Consider the following 23,986-nt stretch of genomic DNA (forward strand, 5'->3'; position numbering starts at 1 on the left):
ATCCATCTCCACTCCTACATTAATAAATTCCTAACCCTCCATCCTTAATCACCTCACATTAATTATGTTTATACCCTACTTTCCATACACAACCTACTCCATCATCTCTTTACATCCTATTTCTCTACCACCTCCACTCATACCTTCCCCACTATCCCATTCCAAAGCATTTACACTACACTTTTCTTCACACATTCACACTACCTCCACAATTACATATTCCTCACTTCAATGCATCATGAAATATCTTAATGAAAAATTTAAAATAAGCTTGATACTCAAGCTCTAAGATATACAAAAATTTGAATAATGAATTAAATCTTAATCTTCTATCTTAAAATATTTTAAGCTATCCATTTCCAAAATGCTTTGTGATACTAGAGTTTTAATTTTTTATATTCACTATCGTGGAATCTGGAGGTGTCCTTGCCGAAGCAAGACAAATCCCCCAATGTGTACAACCCACTCACAAGGTAGCAACACACACAGAGTTAACATAGCCGGGGACTCGAACTCAAGACCATGGGGAGCATACGCACGCCTTAAGTTGCGATCCACGACCGGGTGAGCTAGGGCCGAAGCCCTTAGAGTTTTAATTATGATAAACTTTTGCAATAATACTCCCATATTTTTCTCTCTATAAGATAGAAAAGAGGTTTTTGCAAGAGAGAACCTCGAAGAAGCAACGACCAAATTTTCTACAGCAAATTTATAGCAACTTCAACCTACAACGGCTCTCTGTGGGTTTTCTGCAGTGTAAATAAGGCAAGCTCTGCTGAGATGGGTTCCAACCTACAACGGCTCTCTGTGGGTCTTCTGCAATGTAAATAAGGCAAGCTCTGCTGAGATGGGTTCTCTTTAAAATTTCCACTAGGCCTCTTAACACAACACATTGCATGAATGTTAATTTTACACTCAGGAATTGCATCAATTAAAACCAGGCTCTAGTAGCTTTTGGGTTTCTTGCTTGACTCATCCACTCCCCTTCTCCGCCCTACAGCTTGGGAACCGCCATGGGAAGACTTAGCCAAGTTAGACCTCTCTTTTTCACGGGGGTACAATTTCGGAAGGCTGATTTAAGTGGCCGACACGGACGCGTTGGGCAGCGGTGAAACCCTGGGAGGAGCAGATCTGAAAAGGGTTACAAGACAAGCAATTGTTTTGGCTTGCTAGTTGAAAGCTCAATTGTGGAAGTTGATCTCTCCAAGTCCGAGTCCTAGAATGGTGAGACCAATTGCATAAATTCTCTCATCTCAGAAATTCAAGCTCTCAACATTTTCTTCTCATTGCAAATTATTACTAGTGATATAGATACAATTTCATGCAACCCGCACGATGCTTTGAGCTCCCAGTTACAGGCATTGCAAAGTTTTTCAATGGAAATTGTTCGAAGGTGGGAATTTATGTGAAAGGGAGGAGGATGGGCAGAAACAAGCAGGCTATGATGAGAAATTTCATAACAGCTATACAGGCTGCAAAAGTATAAGCTCCATGGAGAACCTATTGCATTGCTCAATTTCGGAGGACGAAACGATGGAATGCAATTGCAGCAATGTAGTATCGATGAAGAAACGAGGAATTTGAAATATGTGGTTGCCTCAAAGCAATTTTAAATCATATGTAGGACTCACGCAAGAAACCCAAAAGCTACCAAAGTCCCATTTCTAATAGATGTCATGAAACTCATAAGGAAAATCCTGAACCATTTGAGATTTAGGTATAAAAGCATCATCAATGCAATGTCTAATGTTCAACAGGTCTCATTCCTTGGGAATTTTTAAAGAGAACCCATCTGCAACAGAGCTTGCCTTATCTGGTATCGAACAAGGCCCACCTTCAAGAGAACTGATTTGTGAGAATGCATCACAATTTAGAGGCCCTTGCAGTGGTTTGGGCTTACCTGTAGAAAGCTCAATTGTGGAAATTGATATCTCCCAACTCCAAGTACAAGAATGGCGAGGCCAATTGTATGAATTCCCCATCTTAGTAGTTCAAGCTCTGAACCTTTTCTCTTCGTTGGTGACGGATAAAGAGTCTTGCTGCTTCCACTCGTTCCTCAATTCTTTAAATGAGACAGAACATATAATATCTCTCTGCGTTGTGGGTGAGTGACATTATGAATTCTTTTAACGGTTTCTGATATTTATTGCAAGGTTGTCTATCTGACAATTTGTGTAAGCCTTTGCATTGCTATACTTCTGCACACAATTTTGTTTGATATTAATTGAGAGTATTTTGACGCTGTAGTCTGTGCCTTTAAGAAAAGTTGTAAGGTCAATGTTGAGTGTTGATTTTCGCTAGTTTCTGATCTAGTTGAGCTTTGCTGATTATTTTTGTGATCTAGTTGAGTTTTGCTAATTATTTTTGTTATCTAGTTGAGTTTCAAAGAAATCTGAGGATGTGGTTTATCAAGGAACCTAAATTTATTCCTCCTTTTCTCTTCTATAGATGTATAAGTTTCAATATCTGTTCCATTCTCCTCACATAAGAATGAATAGGAAAAACCAAGACCTGTTTAGGTATCATACATGGGTGCTCACAGGTCATTGAAGCTAATCCATTACTCATCCTTTCTATATAGTACGGTGACTATATAGTAGAATTGAGCAGCTCGTGGGGCAGAGCAGGTATGTGAAGAGAAACTTCATAGACAATCAAATAATTCATAAATTCTAATGAATAGTTTTTAAAGATTGTTGTCGTTTGCTTTCATTTTGAGCTCTACATGTGATGTCTTATACATTCCCTTTGCCACACTCATATATAACTTCTGTCTTTAATGGAATACTCTCCATATACTTTTGTAACATTGAAAATGGAAGACCCCGCAACTTTGGTAGCTTAATCTAGTGCACAATGTTCCAAAACTTTTTCAAGGCTTTGTTCATCTCTGTTATATATATATCGTAAAATTGCAACATCCATAATGTCTCCATACTCCTGGAATAGTCAACATCTTAATTGCATTCGTCGTTGCTTTATTTCATTTGCACTAGAACCTTCTCATGAACTGTTGTCTTGTTTGGAACGCTCCTTTGCTTAATCCTTGGTCCTAAAACAACATGAAATAGTGTCAGTCTGTTTCTTCTCTCTCCAGCCAAATAGCTCAACTGATATTCTAATGACTGGATGATCACTTGTTTATCCATGAATTTTTTGACCTTTAGTGTAGTGTCAAAAATATATTAATTGAGAAATCCTATTGAGAACAACATACATAGAGTAAAATCCATACAGTGACCTGGACATGATTCAGGTGAGCATGATATTTTATTTGATAGCCATGATAGATGTCCCTGGGGTGCACCGAGAAGAGGGTCTATTTGAAAATTATTATAGAGAACGAAGAAACTTCAAAATCTAATAAATTATTTAAACTTTGGGCTAAGATAGATAGCCAACTGTATGGTGGAGAGGTAAGTATAGCAAATTTGGATCAGTGAGTGTCCCGAATGGAAGTTTATTTTGATTTAGAAATTTTTTCTTTTTTTGATATTAAAACTTGTTGGGCATGCTCTTAATTGGTATGAAAGCTATGCTCTTTATTTTTTAGATTCATTAAGTAGAAATGGTGTCCGAGTCATACGAATTCAATTCATTGTTGAGGAAGCGATTCCACCCCATTTTCCATAAATAAGAGAGAGTGATGAAATGACATCATTGTAATCAAGAATGAAAGAATCCTTACTGATTTCTACCAGACATTTTCAAGTTATTTGCCAATATCTTTACAAACAATTTACATGAAGCCTAAAACCCATTCATCCAATATTTTTGGAAACAGAATAATTGTTGGAAGTGAAGTCCAACGGACTCCTTCCTTTTGCCGCCAAAACTCTTGGCTATTCATATTCTCTTTGCAAGCTCTTTAAGAGCTGATTGTAATTCATTTGTAGAGGTTAATTTTCTGGAGCTGATTGCAGTTGTATATATGTAAACTAGATTGGTGATTAATAGATTGATTCCCCTGCTTCAAGTGTGGATGTAGGCAATTGCCGAACCACGATAAATCTGTGTGTTCTCATTGTCTGTGTTGTGTGTTTTTAATTCTGTTTATTTGCTGTTTTAATTCGTTTCTTCATCCTAACAATTGGTATCAGAGTGAGGTTAGATCGCTGTTTAGATTTTGGTGTTTGAATTCCAAAATCATGGAAGAATCGAAGAGAGAGAAGTTCTCCGGTCAGAGCTTCAGGTTATGGAAGGTGCAGATGGAGTCTTTGCTGATAAAGCAAGACCTTTCACTTGCGCTTGAAGGGAAAGCAAAGAAACTAGCTGGGATGGCTGATGAAGAATGGGAAAAATTGGACAAGAAGGCGATAGCGACAATTTTTCTCTCGCTGTCCAATAATGTTCTCTTTAATGTCACGGGTAATGCAACAACAAAAGATGTATGGGATAGACTCACAGCCATGTATGAAATGACATCGACTGCAAATAAAGTTTTTATTATGAAGCGCTTGTACAAACTGTAAATGAAGGAAGGTTGTGCTATGGCAAACCACATCAATGAATTCGATACATTGATTAGTCAAGCGACTTCGGTGGGGATGACACAAGATGATGAAAGCAAGGCTGTTCTATGATTATGTTCTTTGCCAAGCAACTGGGATGGCGTTGTAACAGAAGTTAGCACATCTATATCTGGTAAAAATAAGTTGGTTTTTAATGATGTAGCAGCTACTCTTCTTAGCGAGGATTTGAGAAGAAAGATTGATGAACCTTCATCCGGTGAAGTCTTAACGGTGGTCAGCAATGAAAATAGAGGTAGAAGTCATAATAGAGGCAGAAATAATTACCATAGACGTTCGAAATCAGCAAAGAGATCGAAGTCTAGAAACAGAAATGGTGAATGTTGGTTTTGTGGCAAAGCTGGTCATGTGAAGAAAGATTGTAGAAATTTCAAAAGGGCACAAGAGAGGGTGCGAGACAGCGAAGCAAATACAGTTTATGATAAAGATGATAGTGTATTAATCCTTTCAACAACCGACACTATTTCAGATTCATGGGTTCTTGATTCCGGTGCCTCCTATCATGCTACCTCATGTCTTGAAGCATTCATTAACTACCATGAAGGTCATTTTGGCAATGTTTTCTTAGGAGATAACAAAGCTTGTGAAATTACAGTCAAAGGGGATGTATTGCTGCCATTAGAAGGTGGTAAAACATGGCTGCTCAAAGATGTTCACCATGTCCCAAAATTGAAGCGGAATTTGATATTCGTTGGACAGCTCTTTGACCAAGGTCTAAATGTAAATTTTCTCCCAGATACATGGAAGGTAACTCATGGTACCATGCTGATTGCAAATGGTAATAAAGTGGGAAGTCTATACATATTTAAGACTCATGGTGAAGTGGGAGCTGCAATGGTGATTGAGGACAGCAAAGCGGATCTTTGGCATCAAAGACTTGGCCATATTAACAAGAAAGGACTCCATGTTATGCATACAAGAAATCAGCTACCGGGCCTCAAACTTGTGGACTTAGCCTTTTGTGAACATTGCCTTTATGGCAAACAAAAGAGAGTCAGTTTTTTGAAAGGTGGGCATGACACAAAGACAACACCGCTGGAGCTTGTATACTCGGATGTTTTTGGGCCTACCGAGGTAACCTCCATTGGAGGAGCTAACTATTTTGTAACTTTTCTTGATGATTGTACAAGAAAAGTATGGATTTATATGCTTTCTAGGAAATCTGAAGTACTTTCAAAATTTAAAATTTTCAAGGCTTTAGTTGAAAATCAGATTGGGCATAAGATTAAATGCTTACAAACCGATAACGGTGGGGAATTTTGTTCACATGAATTTGATGATTTTTGTGCTGATAATGGGATTAGAAGAATCAAGGTTGTTCCTTTCACTCCTCAAGAAAACGGTGCAACCGAGAGGATAAATAGAACAATTCTTGAAAAGGCACGATGTATGTTGTCTAATGCAGGTTTAGGCAAGAAATTTTGGGCAGAAGCGTGTAACACAGCAGTGTATTTAATCAACTGAAGTCCATCATCTAAATTGGATTTTGGTATTTCGGAAGAGGAATGGCAAGGGAAGAGGATTTCATACTCGCATCTTCATGTGTTTGGATGCGAAGCCTTCTCGCATATACCCAAGGAAAAGTGAACGAAATTGGATCCAAAGTCGCTGAAATGTATTTTTGTGGGGTATGGAGAAGAGCAATTTGGTTTCAAATTGTGGGATCCAGTTCACAAAAAGATTGTTCGCAGCAGGGATGTAGTTCTCCATGAAACCTTCTTTCCTGCACTACAAGATTTAAATAAATTAGAGACAGAATATGTCCCTATGTCTTTGTTTCAGAATTTGACTACTAGCGCTCTGCCTTCGGTCTCTCATTCAGTGGGAGCTCCTATGACGTCTACCTCTGTTGAATATAATTCTCAGACTGAGAATGAAGGAGTGTTGAAAAAGTTTGGTCTTCATTTAATTCAGAATTTGGGGGTCTGCAAAACAGAGCACATCCTCTTCAAACTAACACTCATATGGAAGAACATCCATACGGTGAGCACTTTGGCTCACATCATCACCAAATTGTTGGACATTCTCCACTGCATCTTGCACACCTTGCTCCACACTCCCCACATTCCTCACGGCATGCTGCGGAGCTTTCTAATGCAACACATCCACCGCAGTCCCCACACCGCGCAGCTTCCTCCACTCCTCCGCAGGCCCCTTGTGGTCTTCCCCGTGAGTCTCTCGCAGTCTCCTCACCTCTCCCGCGGGCTCCCTACAGTCCACTCCACGGGGTCCCTGCAGGCTCCACCTCTGCAGTCCCACCGTGGAGTCACCCTCCAGCGCAGACTGTGGAGGATGCCATCACGACTCCCCACTCTCTGCACTCCCGACAACCCCAGGCCGTGGACAATTCTGTCGTGACACCCAGCTCCTTGCACACATGCAGAACGCAAGTAGTGCAAAATATTGCTGCGGGTTCCTCCTCCCATGACGTGCCTGCATTAAACAAGGATAAAAATCCACAGGATTTCGCATACCCTGCAGATAGGAAAACAAACAGGAATATTAGCAGACAAATTAACAGTGGGAGTGATGTTAATTTACATAAACAAGGATTACAAAAATTGAATGACTCTACTACTGAAACAAAGAGTCAATTGAGGAAATCAACCAGACAGAGGCGACCTCCTACAAAGTTCTTCGATTATGATTTACTGTTTTGTGAAGAGGCTGAACCTTCTTTGCTCATCTCTGATCAAACAGAGCCTGCAACATACAAAGAAGCTTGTAAAATTGCAGACCGTGATAACTGGCACGCTGCAATGTGCGAAGAAATGGACGCACTAGTGAGAAATCAGACATGGGATTTGGTGCCACTTCTGCCTGACAGGAAGGCATTAAGAAATAAATGGGTGTATAGACTAAAAGATGAAGCCGATGGTCACAAAAGATTTTGAGCAAGACTGGTTGTAAAGGGATATGCTCAGTAGCAAGACCTCGACTTCAAAGAAATTTTCTCGGCAGTAGTTAAAATGACTACCATCCGAGCAGTATTGGGCTTAGTTGCAGCCTGGGATCTTGAACTTGAACAGCTGGATGTGAAGACGACATTTCTCCATGGCGATCTTGATGAGGAACTATTTATGCATCAGCCGGAAGGGTTCATTAAAAAGGGGCAGGAACATCTTTATTGCAGATTGAAACGCAGTTTGTATGGGCTTAAGCAAGCCCCCTGACAGTGGTATCTTAAATTTGACAAATTCATGATTGATCACAAGTTTACTCGCAGCGAGTCTGATCCTTGTATCTATTACAAGAAGCTTCCTAATGGCGAATTTGTCATTCTTCTCCTTTATGTGGATGATATGCTAGTGGCCGACACAAGCATGAGGATTGTGAGTGAACTTAAAACTCACTTAGCAAAGGAATTGGCCATGAAAGATTTTAGGGGCAGCAAAGAAGATCCTAGGAATGACTATTTTTCGGGATAGGAAAAAGAAAGAACTCAAACTATCTCGCAAGACTACATTAAAAAAGTCTTGGACAAATTTGGTATGGCGGATGTTAAGTCTATTTGTGTACCCTTAGCCTCTCATTTTCAGTTGTCTTCTCAATTGTGTCCAAAAACACAAGAAGATAAGGAGTTTATGGATAAAATTCCATACAAATCTGCAGTTGGAAGTCTCATGTATGCTATGGTGTCTACTCGATCGGACATTGCTCATGCCGTGGGATTGGTGAGCAGATTTATGGCTAATCCGGGAAAATCACATTGGGAGGTGGTTAAGTATATCTTGCGGTATCTCAAAGGTACTTCTGATTTTTGTTTATGGTTTGGAAAGCACAAGGCAGTTTTGCAAGGGTTTACCGATTCTGATTTTGCCGGTGACTTAGACAAAAGAAAGTCTACGTCAGGTTATGCTTTCACATTTGCCGGGGCAGTGATTAGTTGGACCTCAAAATTGCAAAATATAGTTGCTCAATCAACCGCGGAGGCTGAATACATAGCTCTTTCTGAGGGAGCAAAAGAGATGGTATGGTTGCAACTCTTGTTCAGCGAGTTGGTGTTGAAGCAATCAGATTTGTTTTGTGATAACAACAGTGCCATTTTTGTGACTAAACATCAGATATCTCAGCCGCGGTCAAAACATGTTGATGTTCGCAGTCATTATGTTTGCCATATGGTTGAAGAAGGCAAGTTTCATGTAGATAAAATTCATACCGACATGAATCCAGTTGATGTGCTCACTAAAGTAGTTAAGTGGGAGAAGTTCGATTTCTGCCGAGCTTCTCTTGGCTTTTCCAATAACTGATAGCAGGACTGAGTGGGGGAATCTACTTGTTGCAGTAGTTCGTTGGCCTTCAATGGGAGATTGTTGGAAGTGAAGTCCAACGGACTCCTTCCTTTTGCCGCCAAAACTCTTGGCTATTCATATTCTCTTTGCAAGCTCTTTAAGAGCTGATTGTAATTCATTTGTAGAGGTTAATTTTCTGGAGCTGATTGCAGTTGTGGATATGTAAACCAGATTGGTGATTAATAGATTGATTCCCCTGCTTCAAGTGTGGATGTAGGCAATTGCCGAACCACGATAAATCTGTGTGTTCTCATTGTATGTGTTGTGTTTTTTTAATTCTGTTTATCTGTTGTTTTAATTCGTTTCTTCATCCTAACAATAATAACATTGTATGCTGGAAATTAATTAATCAGGAGCAATATGAACTGAAATCTGATTAATAGCTATCTCTGACCTTACACAGTTGTCACCAGTAAGTTTACAACGATTGGGTATTGGCATTGGAAGTCGCCAATCCAGACTATACACCCAAGTCAGGAACTCAGTTCAAACTGAAGATGCGGATAAGATGCTGATGCACTCCACCCGTTAGCCCTGCTGCAGGTCACACCAAGTGAGGAGTAACCAGCACAAATAATGAAAGAATCCCGTCTCTCCGTTCAGTTCCATTGATACACCTTGCAGCCAAACCACATGAAGAAGTATATAAACAGCTCCTGAAAATTGCTAACATGATTCCGGTTCACAACAAACTCCAGAACATCAAACAGTAATCAATCAAGGAATTAACGGCTTCAAGAGAACCCATGAACAGATGAAATTGTGAGTGCTTCAGCACACTTATGGATAGCCAATAATGTTAAGACTCCTTGGTCACGCTATGCAAAATCATGACCTTTGATGCCAAATATTGAGAATGATATTCTGTGCAATTCAATTGCAATATTAATCAAATAACCAGACATGAATCCGATTTGCCAACCTTTGTTTAGTTTCGGCCCCAAATAACTATCCACGGCTATTTCAAAACTCATTATTTCCAAGCCTTTCTCTTGACATAGGAATAATAGTATCGTCGTCGAACACTTAAATCATTTGTTAATATTTGGAGAGCCCGATTTAATAACCTCTCGGTAGGAAAGTCAAATAAAATATTTACATCCAATCTCCTGCAAAGCTTCATGGCTAGACTCGGCAAAGATAAATTGTTCAACTTTTATATCGACTCATTTATTTATTTAGCAGATAACACAATGAATCTCACATAAAAAATATATCATTATACTCAGAATAAAGTAATCTTTGTTTTCCCTCAAATCGGATGTCAAATACCTCATTTGGCAAATATCTTTATATTCTGCAAATTTGTCTCCACTGGAGATTTTACAAATTTGGCTCAGCTGTGAAGTCCATCACTAATCCACTCTCGGAAAGAGTCAGGTTTTCGTCCAACCCTTTTGTCAACTTCTGAAGGTTTTCATCTCTAGAAATCATAAATCGTTTATCAAAATCCAAAAGCATACCCTTATAAAGCCCAGGACTTCCTTATAAAGCCCTCTTGGAAACATCTAGAAGATTAGGCTGAGTGGAGAACTTTATTTAATAAACTGACCTTATAATAATATTTTATTATTTTATTGTTATTTAATTAAATTAATCAGTATAAAGTCATCATTTGAATATTTAATTCTTCTTTTTGATAACTTAATAAAAATCAATTTAATTAATTGTCGCCTTAAAAATTGGGGACATTATAATCCTTCCGGCCCAAACATTGCTTGTCCTCGAGCAATTCTTTGCTGCAACTAGCAATATGAAAAACGCTACACCACTCTGCTGCCCTACACTGCTGCAACCAGCAGTGCTAAAGTCTGCAACTCCATTATCCTTGAGCATTCCCACTATTAAGCTGATTAATGGATCCCAAATCATCACACTCTCACACCAACAAAAAAGGTGGAGGGATAGATGTTTTTTATCATGCCACCAACACCCAATGTCCATCTAAAACTGTATGAATTCTCAAGGGTGTGAACAATGATCATCCTAAGTGCCATAATCAGTCATGACAATACACCATATGTTGCTGTTATGAATCAGGACAGCATCTATCCGACTGAGAACCTTACTCCAAGTGAAGCAATAAGTACCTTCAATGACAAAGGATGATGGGAGTTCATCAATAAGCCGAACCTCCAATAGTAGAAAGATGACACAATCCTCTCCAACTCCTCCAATCAGCTGCTGTCCCCAAAAGACAACTTGAAATCTTTGTGGTTTCATCATGCGATGTACCAAGGCCTAGCTGAAACTTATCCACACCAAGTAAATGCCACTCATCATGAAGAACAGCTCCATACTCCAATAATGTAAAAATAGAACAGCTCCATACTCCAATAATGTAAAAATAGAACAGTTCCATACTCCAATAATGTATCATGAGGTAGAAGTGTAACTGTAGTTTTTCCAGGAGTATCCACATGCTTAAATAAAGCTGAATCACCAATGACCCCATCCATGTACGCTCTTTCATAGGCTGGTCCAAAAAATGTAAGCTTTACCATGTGAGCCTCTAGAAGAGATAACTCCTCAAACTTTCCACGAATGGCCAAGAGCCCAATCAAATCACTTTTGCCTCCCTCTACATGTGTAGGTTTAACACTAGTGGCTGATCTACCAAGTGTCCTTTCTTCCTCTATGATTTGAGCCTTCAATGGGTTCTCCAAAGGAAGTAACTCCTGGTCCTCATGATGTATACAAACAGAAATTTTCGGACCATACCTCTTTGACTTTCCATGTCCACACAAATATGAATGTTCTTCTTGCTTGCTCAACTCAAAAGGACCATCCTCTGTATGCTCCATCTCCATATCTTCTGCCCTTGGAAGAAATAGCGATCGGAGATAGGCTTCTCTGCGTTGTCTTGCTTGGGAACTCAACAACTTTAACTCACTATCTCTTCGTAGCCATCCATCACACATGCTTTTCGTCTTTTTTACATCTTTCATGCTATAGTATACAAACTCAGACCTCTTGTGGCTTGGATCCATAACAAATGCCTCGTGTTTGACTCTCAAATCTTGAGTGCTAACATTGGAAGACTCCATAACATTTTATCTTCACGTGTAAGGGCTGTTAACTCATAATTCTTCATAGGTAAGGGACTGCTGTTCCAAATCAGGAAATCAGTCCTTTTCTCATTCCTTTGTGTGATGTCCTTATAGATCTTAGTCACCTCTCCTTTTATGAGAGGATGGTCATCAACAAGTGCTGATTCAAGAGATGTCTCCAACTGAAAATCAAATTCACCACCTATCACTGATTCAAGAGATGTCTCCAACTGAAAATCAAATTCACCACCTGTCACAACTCCTGTCTCATGGCTGCAAGTTATATCTTCATCTTCTCTTCTAAAAACTTCACATTGGAGTACCACAAATTCTTGAAGGGCCGTTTGTGTACTCTTCAAGGAATCCATATTAACCATAAGCTCACAGGTAAGCTTATCAATATCATCTTTTTTCCTCCTAATGCATCAAAATATATCTCATTAAGCTGGAGGAGATGATCTCTATCCAAAAGTAGGTGTAAATGATTTAATTTCATCACAACCAAAGCTTCTTTGAGTACTTGTAAGGGTGCAAGAGATAGTTCTCCTAATAGGCCTTGGTGTCCCCCTTGAGCCTTCCAACAATAATCAGCCAGCATCTTGAGTATCATCAAATGAAGTTAGGGCTGCAATAATCATGTCTTCGTTTACCCTCAATTGACCTTCCAAGTGATGTGACTCTTGAAGTATAGCGTCTTCAAACAAATGTTCTGATTTGTCTTCATTATCTTGCCATTCAAAAAAAACTTCCTTCATAACATCTTTCCCACAAAATTCACGTTTTGAAGTTAGGCCAACATCATGCTCAATCAAAGGATTACCATCATAATAGTGAGTAGAAACATTTACCTCATGCCCTTCTTCAACTGCTGATACAAAATCTGACTGTGAGCAATCTAAATTAGATCTATCAGCTTTGCACAGTCCTTTTTACTGATTATAATTATATTTTGGATTCAACTGTGTGAGAACTTTTGCATCAATGTTTTGGGTCACACTCTGTGAACCATCATCCACGGAGTGTGACCTGAAACATTGATGCAAAAGTTCTCACACAGTTGAATCCAGAAACTAATTATAATCAGCAATCTAAATTTTCAACTTTCACCTCATACTTATCAATCCACTGTTGAGTGTCCTCAATGCAAGGCTCGTGAGGTGACAAAGGACTACTGGTCAAACTCAGAAAATTAGAATCATGTTCATGTCCCTTCAAAGTGTCTTTGTTGTCCTTTATGGCATCTTCTTCCAAGGTAGGTTACTTCTTCATAAGTGCTGGTCTATGGGGTGTGTCCAGCTCAAAGTCACATATTCTCCTAGCTGCCTTAGTTGTCATTAAACTGATCCATACCTGCACCTCTTTAGCTGTTATGGTTTTTTGCCTCCAACCAACTCCTTGATGAAGTATCCATGACAAACGAAACATCATCAAATTGTAGGACCTTCTTGTTAGGCAATTTCTGTGTCTCTACAATCATCTCTCTAAGACAATATGCCTCATATGATCTTAACAAGTATTCCTCCAATGTCATCATGTATACGAAGCAAGGGAAATCAATCTCACTATGGGCTGTCATACCTTGCTTGTAGCTGGAATCTGAAAATTGGGTTGATTCTTGCTTGTCCATATCCTTATATGGCTGAAGTAAACTTGTGAACATGGTTGCATCCTCTGCAAGGCTTCCACATGTTCGGCTAGGAGTTTAAACTTCTAGACATTTGGACTGAATTTTGTCTTTTCCATGATCATTTGTAGGCTGCGAGTCACAAGCAAGTGATTCCCCTTTCTTCTCCATCCTTTCCTCAATGGTGACTTCTGAGTTTTCTTCTTTCAAGAATGGTACTACTGGCTTCCATTCTTTACTCTGCTCATTCATTTCAATTTCTCCATCCAACTTGTCTTTAAGATACTTTAATTCATCATACTTAGAACCTATGTCTTTTGTAAAATCCTCAAGCCTTTCAACCTTTCCATCTTCACAAGCATCAACTCCCTCTTGACTAGACACAATTTGACCTTCTTTTGACTTTGATTGAGATTCTGATTCAGAATTCATTTCTTCTTTCCTTTTCTTTATGTAGTACCTGGGAAAAGATTCGGTGGCTTTGACATCCTCAGCTTCATCTGAGTATTTATCAAAAACTCAAATAATCTCCTCATTCAGGGATATAATATTTCCCATCAGACTTAGATATTCTTCAAAAAGTTAAAAGATCCTTATACTTTTGAAAACTTTTGTACCATCTAGCGATTTTTTAAGCTGCAATTTCATTGTCCTTTTCTTCCATTCCTGTGATCAATCTAAGTACCCCATAGTAATTCTGGCTCCAATACCACTGAAATAATCCTCACTGATTTCTATCAGACATTTTCAAGGTATTTCCCAACAATTTTTACAAACAATTTACATGAAGCCTAAAATCCATTTGTTTAATATGTTTTGCAAACAGAATAATAACAGTCTATGCTGGAAACTAAGTAATCAGGAGCAATATGAACTGAAATCAGAATAATAGCTGTCTCTGACCTTACACAGTTGTCACCAGTAATTTCATTAACTCGCTGCTGATATTTTACAACAATTGGGTCTTGGCATTAGAAGTCGGCAATCCAGACTATACACCTAACTCAGAAACTCAGCTCAAACTGAAGATGCTGATGCACTCCACCCTTTAGCTCTGCTACAGGTCGCACCAAGTGAGGAGTAACCAGCACAAACAATGGAAGAATTCCGTCTCTCCGTTCATATCCCTTGATACACCGGGATGGCCTAAACAGCACACACTAAGTGTTGACAGTGCTTAGGTGGCTGGTGGGCCCTCTTCAACCATCCCATTTGCCGTTCACAAGCTCCGTTTCCATTGGCTTTCGAGCCTGTGTAAATTTTAAATTTTTTTGAATGGTTTTATCTTGCCGCCCATATTATGTTCATACGCGACAAACAACTTTCCAGACCGAACCGTTTTATGCGTACTCCTGGCCTGTGCCAAAAATGGCAGCTTTGGAACAGGGTATGGGCGATCCTCAGGATATGCTCTGCTAGACATGTGTGCAAAATTGGAAGAAAAGACAACGCATCTGAACTGTTTGTGGGATATGCACAGAACCCTGGTCTCTTTGAATGCTACGATTGCAGGATATGCACAGAATGCGTTTGTTGAAAAAGCTTCAGAAACCTTCAAGAGGATCTAATCGGCTGCAATCTTTGCTAGCATCCTCCCTGCCTGTGTCAAAATGGGAGCTTTGGAACAGGGTTTGGTCATCCACCACAGGTGAAAGGTAAGGAATTTAATGGGATATTGTAGTTGCAACGGCTTTGTTATACATGTATGCAAAATGCCTAAAACTGTGGTCTCATGAAATGCCATGCTTGCAGGATATACGTAAAAAGGATTTTTTCAAAAGGCTTCAGAAACTTTCAACCAAATGCTATCAACAGATTTAGAGCCAGACTGCGCAACCTTAATGGACAGAGGGCTTTTTTCATATGTATAAAGCTTAATGGAAGGTGGATTTTTGTCAGATATTATCGTTGGAAATGCTCTAATAGACAAATATGGAAACATAAACGAGGCACAATGCCAAAAAAATGTGGCCTCAGAGAATGCAATGTTTGTCGGATATGCACAAAATGAATTTTTCAAGGATGCTCTCTAAATGTATTTGAATTAGTGAAGCAATTTAGAACATATTCTGAAACTAAACTTCGTGTTAAATGTGCCTGCAGCCAAGCAGGTTTAGAGAATGTGGGTTATACATATTTTAATCACATGGGTAACCTTTATCACGTTACATTTTCAATTGATCATTATGTACATGCTTGAACTACTTGCTTGTGTTGCCTACCTAGAGGACAGCTTTAGCTTTATCAAAAATATGTCAATTAAGCCAAAGGTGGATGAGTGGATCTGTTTTCTCTTGTCGTCTGCAAATCACATATGAATGTAGGCTTAGGAGTCTTTCAGCAATGATTTTAAGAAATATTTGACACATGTTCTTTATACCTTGAAACATCACCTCTAATTTTAGATAAAATCAAGGAACCTTTTGTTGATGTTGGTCCTTTTGAGCCTTTACTTTGCATGACATTCTTATTGAAAGGACTCTAATGTGCTTCTCATTTTTTTTAGTTTGATTTTGTTACCTATGAATATGAAGCCTCTTATTGACATTTGATAAAAAATTTATGTTTTTGTTCTGATATTTATGTGACATCTGACTTACCCCTTTCTAGGTGATGTTGGGTTCTATATTAGGAAGTGCAAATTTATCAAAGGCAAGTGCTTCCTTTCTTAATAGAACCATGTTTTGGCTACCATCTATAACCAATCTAAGAAATCCTTCAATAGACCTCCTTATCAAAAAATGTTCTTGTTGTAGCATTTTGTCTTTCATAATACTTGTCACATGCCTAAATATCTTAACCTATAGAAATTTATAAGTGTTAGAGGTGATTGTGTCAATTGGTAGCCTTTATTGGGCTCAAAGGTTTCCTCTTGCCAATATTCTCCCTCCATTCCTTGAAACCAAACATTTACATTTTTGTTTAAGACCTTTGATTATTTTAGTCATTTAGACTCCTCATTACCTATGTACTTTATCATCAATTTTCCTATTTTTTTGCTCACTACTTTACCTTTGGCACTAGGATTTATATCTCCATGTATTTATGTACCTATTAAGTTAAAAGACTAATCCATGAGCCTCAATTATTCTCCATTTACAATTTCCATGATTTCTCTCCTTTAGCATTGAGTATTCACCATCCTTAATTCCTAATTTGAGGATTCACTTTTCCTTTAAGTCTAAAAAACTTGGGTTTGTTTATTTTCCCTACTCATTTTTCTCATCCCACTTCCCATCTCACTTGTAGGATTACTCATACCATCATACCCAAAAGGTATAAAGTATTTGGTAAAACCAATCTTTAAACCTTGAAAGTCTTCCACCTTATTTCCCTTGCTATTTTTTCTTCTAGTAGTAGATACACCACATTAATAATCCCTAACTCATTTCCATTCACCTAATGTATGAACAAAAAAATAAAAAAATATGGAAGATGACAAAAACTAAGGAGGAATCAATAGAATATCATGAACAATGATTCAAAAGTGTGGTTAGAAAGATACGAGATACCTTGACATAAAAGAAATGAATTGATTGTTTTATTTAAGGGTTAAGCTCTCATATTATAGTAGAAATAGATGAGAAGGTTTTCTCTCTATACAAGGATGCAGTACAATTGATTATTGTAATAGAATCATAGGCAAAGATAAGGGAGAATGATTTAGTAGGAAAGGATGAAATTGATCATTTTAATTAGGGTTCAAAAATGTAATATTGAAGTTATAAATTATAATGAAAGGTGAGAAGTTTGAGACTTCTCCCCCACCTAGAGGAAGTACAAGTTTTGGTTTAAAAATTACATTAGGGAAGAATATCTAAGGAATGAATGTTTGATAATCAAAGGCATGAAGAGGGCTGCCACACTAAGAGAACTTGAGAAATTAAGTAAAGTATAAAGTGGAACAAAGATGACACAAATAGGTGTCCAATGTTACTTCATTAAGAAGAAGAACATGAACCAATAGTTCATGGATTGACTAGGAAAGAATTTTTTGGATGTGTATGGAGAGAACATAGGGTTTAACTATAAGAGCATTCAATGTTTGTTTGCCCTATGGCTACGAGAACTTTAATTAAGAGAAAGTATAAGACCACTTAACAATATATAGTATATGGTACTACAAATCAAGATATATGACCCTCCATGAGTTACCACAATAACTATTGAGGAGACGGTGGGGGAGGCTACCACAATAATAATAGAGGTACCACACAAAGGACCAAAAGGCCAAGATATTATAACTATGGTAAACTAGGAAATTATGCTAATAAGTGCAAAATAAAAAAAGGACAAAAATCTGTATATATAATTTTGTGGTGATAAATCATATGTATTTATAATTCTTATAAATTTAATAGCTCTATAATAATGTGTTGGCACCATTTATTAGAAAGTGAATAATTGTCTAGTCCAAATGTAACATATGATGCTAAATAAGGTATGAATAACTAAAATAGAGGAGAAACCAAATCAAATATAGAAAGTGAATGTATAATAGGAGAATCCTCATTGACAAAAAGGAAATAAAAAGTAATACAAAGGAGGAAAAAAAGAAAAACTCAAGAGAAATGTGTCATGTTGAAACTTAAGAAAAAAGAGAAAAAGAACTTCAATAGTTACTAGGGTTGGATTAATAGAAACATATCCTAGGAGAATATTATGAAAGTGAAGATGAAAAGATAATATCTAGTTAATGGGGGACATGATTCAGTGATAAGGAATTCCAAAGAGATAATTAAGAAAAATAGGTCTATATACTAAAAAGAATTGGTGAAATTGGTAGAATAAAAAGAGGTTGGTGTTCAATGGTTGAATAGGATGAAGTTGGATACCGTAATTCAAATAAACTCATGAAAGATGGAATTGGGGTTTTTTATGACAAAGAGGAGTAATTAAAATTCAATTAGTTTAGTCAATTCTAGGATTGGATTAAGGAGAAAACTATAAGCTATTAATGTTCTTTATATAATTATGGGTTTCTTAAGAAGAGGAAATTGTCAAAAAATAGAGGTATCAAGGTCAAAGAGATGATTTTTAAAACATAAAAAGCTCATGACTTTTTCATATGATTTCCCTACTGCATGAATTTTTTGTAACAATCATCTCAAAATAAACTAAATAAGTAATTAATAATATAAAATTTAGGAATTTTATTGAGTTCAATAAATTTTGATAAACCATGTTATCTATGTTTCTTCCTTTCTCCACCTCTCTCTCCTAAACCTATCACTCCACCTATTTGTTGCTTCCTCCTTCTCTTTTGTCCATATTTATACATCCCTCTCTAGACTATATCTCTAACTGTCATTGAATACCTCATTCGTTCTCTCAAGCTCTACACTTTTATTTCTACCTCTTCATAAATTCCTCCCCTATATCACTCTCTCTTCCCTAAGATCTAGACTAGTTTCTCTGCATTTCCTTCTCATCTCTAGCAACAAAATTCAAAGGGGACAAGGAGAGGAGTAGGGAAGTATCAACAAAAGGAGAGGGGGAGAGAGGTGAGTAGGAGAGAGTAATTGGGGAGAAGAGAGAGTGTGTGTGAGAGAGATAGAGGTAATTGGGTGGTAGGCGAAGAGAGAGAGAGAGAGAGAGAGAGAGAGAGAGAGAGAGAGAGAGAGAGAGAGAGAGAGAGAGAGAGAGAGAGGGTGATTAAGGTGAAGAGAGAATGAGAGGGAGAGTTTGAGATTGTTAGGGGGTAGAAGGAGAGGGGTAGAGGGGAAAGTATTGACAAAGAGAGAAGAGAGATGGGGACAAAGGTGAAGAGAGAGATAGAGAGTAATTAGGGGGTGGGGAGAGGGGGAGAGGGAAGTATCTAGAGAGGGGGAGAGAGGTGAGTAGGAGAGAGTAATTGGGGAGAAGAGAGAGTGTGTGTGAGAGAGATAGAGGTAATTGGGTGGTAGGCGAAGAGAGAGAGAGAGAGAGAGAGAGAGAGAGAGAGAGAGAGAGAGAGAGAGGGTGATTAAGGTGAAGAGAGAATGAGAGGGAGAGTTTGAGATTGTTAGGGGGTAGAAGGAGAGGGGTAGAGGGGAAAGTATTGACAAAGAGAGAAGAGAGATGGGGACAAAGGTGAAGAGAGAGATAGAGAGTAATTAGGGGGTGGGGAGAGGGGGAGAGGGAAGTATCTATAAACCCATAGGGGGAGAGAGGTGAGAGAGGGTAATTGAGGGAAAGAAATAATGTGAGAGAGAGTTGGATGTAATTAGTGGATAAGAGAGGGAGAATAGTAAGTATCAACAAAAGGAGAGAGGGAGAGATGTGGAGAGAAGTGAAGAGAGTGATAGAGAGAGGACAATTAGGGGGAGCGGAGGGGGAGAGGGAAGTATTAACAAAGAGATGGAGAGAAAGGATAATCAGAGGGCTCTCTCTCCATCTCTCCCCCCTCTTCCTTTGTTGATACTCCCTTCCTCTCTCTCCCCACTTCCCTTCCCCTAATTACCTTCTCTCTAGACCTCTCTCTTTGAACTTGTCTCCTCATCCCTCCCTCTCTCCCTTTGTTGATACTTTCCCATCCCCCCTCTCTTCCCAACCCCTAATTACCCCCAACTCTTTCTAATTCTCTCTTCCCCAAATACCATCTCTCTCTCACCCCTATCCTCACCTCTAACTTTACCATATGACCCCTTAGGTGTCATTAGGGGTCATATTGAGTCCTAACAGGTCATATGGTGTCCTATGACCCCTTAGGACACCATATGGTGTTATTAGACATCGTATGGTGTCCTAAGGGGTCATATGGTGTCCTATGACCCCTTAGGACACCATATGACCCCTTAGGTGTCGTCAGAGGTCGTATTGTGTCCTAACCGGTCATATGGTGTCCTATGACCCCTTAGGATACCATATGGCCCCTTGGGACACTATATGGTGCTATGGGTCGTATGGTGTCCTATGACCCCTTAAGACCCCACATTGTGTCATTAGGGGTCTTATGACCCCTTAGGACATCATATGGTGTTGTTAGGGGTCTTGTTGTGTCTTAAGGGGTCATATGGTGTTCTATGATCCCTTAGAACACCCTATAACCCCTTAGGAGACCATATGGTGTCGTTAGGGGTCATATTGTGTTCTAAAGGGTCATATCTGTTAGTTCTCAGGAAGGACAACTGAGAGGGGGGGAGGGGGGTGAATCAATTGTCAACTGGTTATCAATAAATAGTAATCCAAATGCAAGTTATTCCAATTTAAACTTAATGCCTGGTAAACCAAACTTAAGTGTCGGTAAAACAGATTAACAGTTATAGCAATACTGGTATAACTTAATGCATGAAACATAAAGAGAAACAACATCCATAACACATAACACATAACACAAAGATTTTGACGTGGAAACCCGGTAAGGTAAAAACAACGATGGGAAACCTTACTCACAATCAGATGATACTACTATAGATAGTATGTGTATAAAAATGGGGTCTACACATGCAGAAAGGCCAACTGCCTAGAGCTCATTGCTCAATCACAAAATAGGAGTCACACTGACTACACAATTGGATGGTGAAATCCAATGATAATGTACTGCTCAAAATAGCATCTCCAATGCTGGATTCAGTACCGGTTAAACTCTGAACATGAGTGTCAAAACACCTTCATAACCTTCCTTCAATATTCAAATAATGTCTGTGTGATTCACACAAGGATCTATTTTTTTTTCGCGCTTCAACATTTGAATACACTCATACCATAACCATATCCCTGATCTTCAATAAGATCTTACAATCATTTATACAAAACCTAAAACCAAATGTATAGGTCGGCTCACTAAAGATATTACATTTAAATTAATTACAAATAAGTCTTGATGCGATACATCATGTCGGCTCAATACATTTACCACAATATCCAATCAATAAACAATCTCCATAATGTGCCGTGCTGATCTGGAGTACCGGTCCATAACCTAGACCTATCTGCCGGTAAAGGCAAATCTGTCAACCCGATTAGACCAATAAGCAAAACACCAAAACCAAACTTCCAATCCATGTCTTTGACATAACCAAATGATCTCCAAGATATCATCATTGTCGGTGAACAATATAACCTGCTGGTGAACACATACCTGTGACTGTGCATAAGCCACTAACCATACTGGTGAACATAATGTAAACCTCCAAGAAGAAAAGTGTTGACATCAATGACAAAACTAATGCAACACATGACAAAGTCATCCATAATACCAACAATCTCCCCCTTTGGCATTGATGACAACACTAGATGGAAAAACATTTAAGTGCCAAAAACAGAATGCCAAAAACAGTAAACCAATCAATCTCCCAAAGATAGATCAATACAAAATTTGTTACACAACCAAAACCAAAAGTACATATATCCAAAGAGTATATCTCTCTCTCAATGAATAATCTCTCCCCCAAGGAATAATGTTTTTCTATAGATATCTCTCCCCCTTTGACATCAAATGCCAAAGCAGTTAAGAATTCAAAACTTAACATTCTGCCAACTATTACCCCTGAGAAGTGGCTCTTCTCCATCAATGCCGGAAAAAGATTTTTCTGTTTAGTCCCTATGGGTTTGATGCCAATCTTCAACATCTAAGTCTCTGCCGGTGGGGAAATTACCCCAAGCTGCTCTCTGAGATATTCAAATGTTTCCTTAGAAAAAGGCTTTGTAAAGATATTTGCAATTTGCTCTTTAGTATTCACATAAACTAATTTCACTTCATTTGCTTCAACATTCTCTTTCAGAAAATTGTACTTAATATAAACATGCTTTGTCTTAGAGTGAAATACTGGATTCTTTTATATATCAATTGCTACTGAATTATCACAATAAATGATTATTGGTTCTTTGCATTTTACCTTTATATCCTTCAACATTTGCTTGATCCATAATACCTGAGTACAATTAGTTGTTGCTGCAACATATTCTGATTCTACTGTTGATAATGATGTACAAGTTTGCTTCTTGCTTATCCATGAAATCAATCTGTTACCAAGAAAGAATGCACCGCCAGTGGTACTCTTTCTGTCATCTACATCTCCTGCGCAATTTGCATCGGTGTATGCACATAAATCAAAATTTTCATCTTTAAGATACCATAAACCAAGATTTGTTGTGCCTTGTAGGTACCGAAAAATCCTTTTAACTGTTGATTCATGATTTTCTTTAGGATTGCTTTGAAATATTGAAACAATACATACTGCATTCATTATATCAGGTCTTGTTTGTGTCAAATACAGTAAACCTCCAATCATAGATTTGTACCTTATCGGATTAATAGGAGCTAAATCATCTTTCAATGTCAATTTATTAATTGTAGTCATAGGAGTACTTACCGGTTTGGAATTTTCCATACCAAATTTCTTCAAAAGTTCCTTCAAGTACTTTGTTTGACATATGAGTATACCTTTATTTGTTTGTGAAATCTTTAAACCTAATTTTTTTTTTATCTCTCCAATAATAGACATTTCAAATTCTTTTTGCATCTGATTAGCAAAGTCCTTACATAATCTATCTTCACCTCCAAAAATGATATCATCTACAAAGACTTCAATAACCAAAATATCATCATTGGTGACTTTGTAATATAAATTGCTGTCAGCATTACCTTTTTGTGTAACCAAGCTTCAAAAGATATTTATCTAATCTAGCATACCAAGCTCTGGGAGCTTGCTTTAATCCATATAAAGCTTTCCTTAACTTGCAAACCATATCCCTATTAGTTGTCAAAGAAAATCCATTAGGTTGTTCAATGTAAACTTCCTCCTCAAGATCTCCATTGAAAAATGCACATTTTACATCCATCTGATAAACTTTATAGTTATTATAAGCTACAAATGCAAGAAATAGTCTAATTGCCTCAATTCTGGCTATCGGTGCAAAGGTTTCGTTATAATCAATTCCTTCTTTTTGTGAATAACCTTTACAAACTAATCTTGCTTTGTTTCTAATTACTTCTTCATCTTCATTAAGTTTATTCCTAAATACCCATTTAGTTCCAATTACATTTTTTGTCTTTAGGTCGGGGAACCAATGTCCAAGTGTTGTTCTTTTCAATTTGTTCTAATTCATCTTCCATTGCTTTTATCCAATGTTCATCCTTACATGCTTCAATAACAGATGCTGGTTCAACTTGAGAAATTAAACATACCTCTTCATTTGCCAGTCTTCCTCTAGTCATAACACCTTGATTCTTGTTTCCAATTATCTGATTTTCTAAATGATTCAATCTTACATACATGGGTTTGTTCTGATTAACATTCACATGCTATTGTTCTTCAGTTATTGTTGATTTTTCTGATGATGCCGGTGTGGCTGTGTCTTCATTCTGTATTGGTGCAATCTGTGTCAGTTCATCTATAATCATTTCAATCGCCGGTTCTACAGATCTTGAATCTCCTCTAAAGTGTTCATCTATCTTCACATTGGTACTCTCAATGATTTTCTGTAACCTTTTATCATAACATCTATATGCCTTGCTTTTAGATGAATAACCAATAAATATTCCTTCATCACTTCTAGGATCAAACT

The 23,986-nt window shown here is 38.0% G+C and overlaps 1 protein-coding gene across 1 annotated transcript; it reads left to right on the forward strand.

Annotated features, from left to right (window-relative positions):
• Positions 1-650: 650 nt before the first annotated feature.
• On the forward strand, positions 651-15,672 carry LOC131856109 (uncharacterized). Its single transcript, XM_059207420.1, has 2 exons — positions 651-15,150; positions 15,248-15,672. Exon 1 carries the CDS (start codon positions 6,494-6,496, stop codon positions 7,421-7,423), a length of 930 nt encoding a protein of 309 aa, XP_059063403.1. The 5' UTR covers positions 651-6,493; the 3' UTR covers positions 7,424-15,150; positions 15,248-15,672.
• The last annotated feature ends 8,314 nt before the right edge of the window (positions 15,673-23,986 follow it).

This window comes from Cryptomeria japonica, chromosome 6, assembly GCF_030272615.1.
Source record: "Cryptomeria japonica chromosome 6, Sugi_1.0, whole genome shotgun sequence".
NCBI lineage: Eukaryota > Viridiplantae > Streptophyta > Pinopsida > Cupressales > Cupressaceae > Cryptomeria > Cryptomeria japonica.

What these genes read in the sequence shown, in the direction of transcription:
- LOC131856109 (XM_059207420.1), top strand. Translation starts at nt 6,494, where the DNA reads ATGGAAGAACATCCATACGGTGAGCACTTTGGCTCACATCATCACCAA.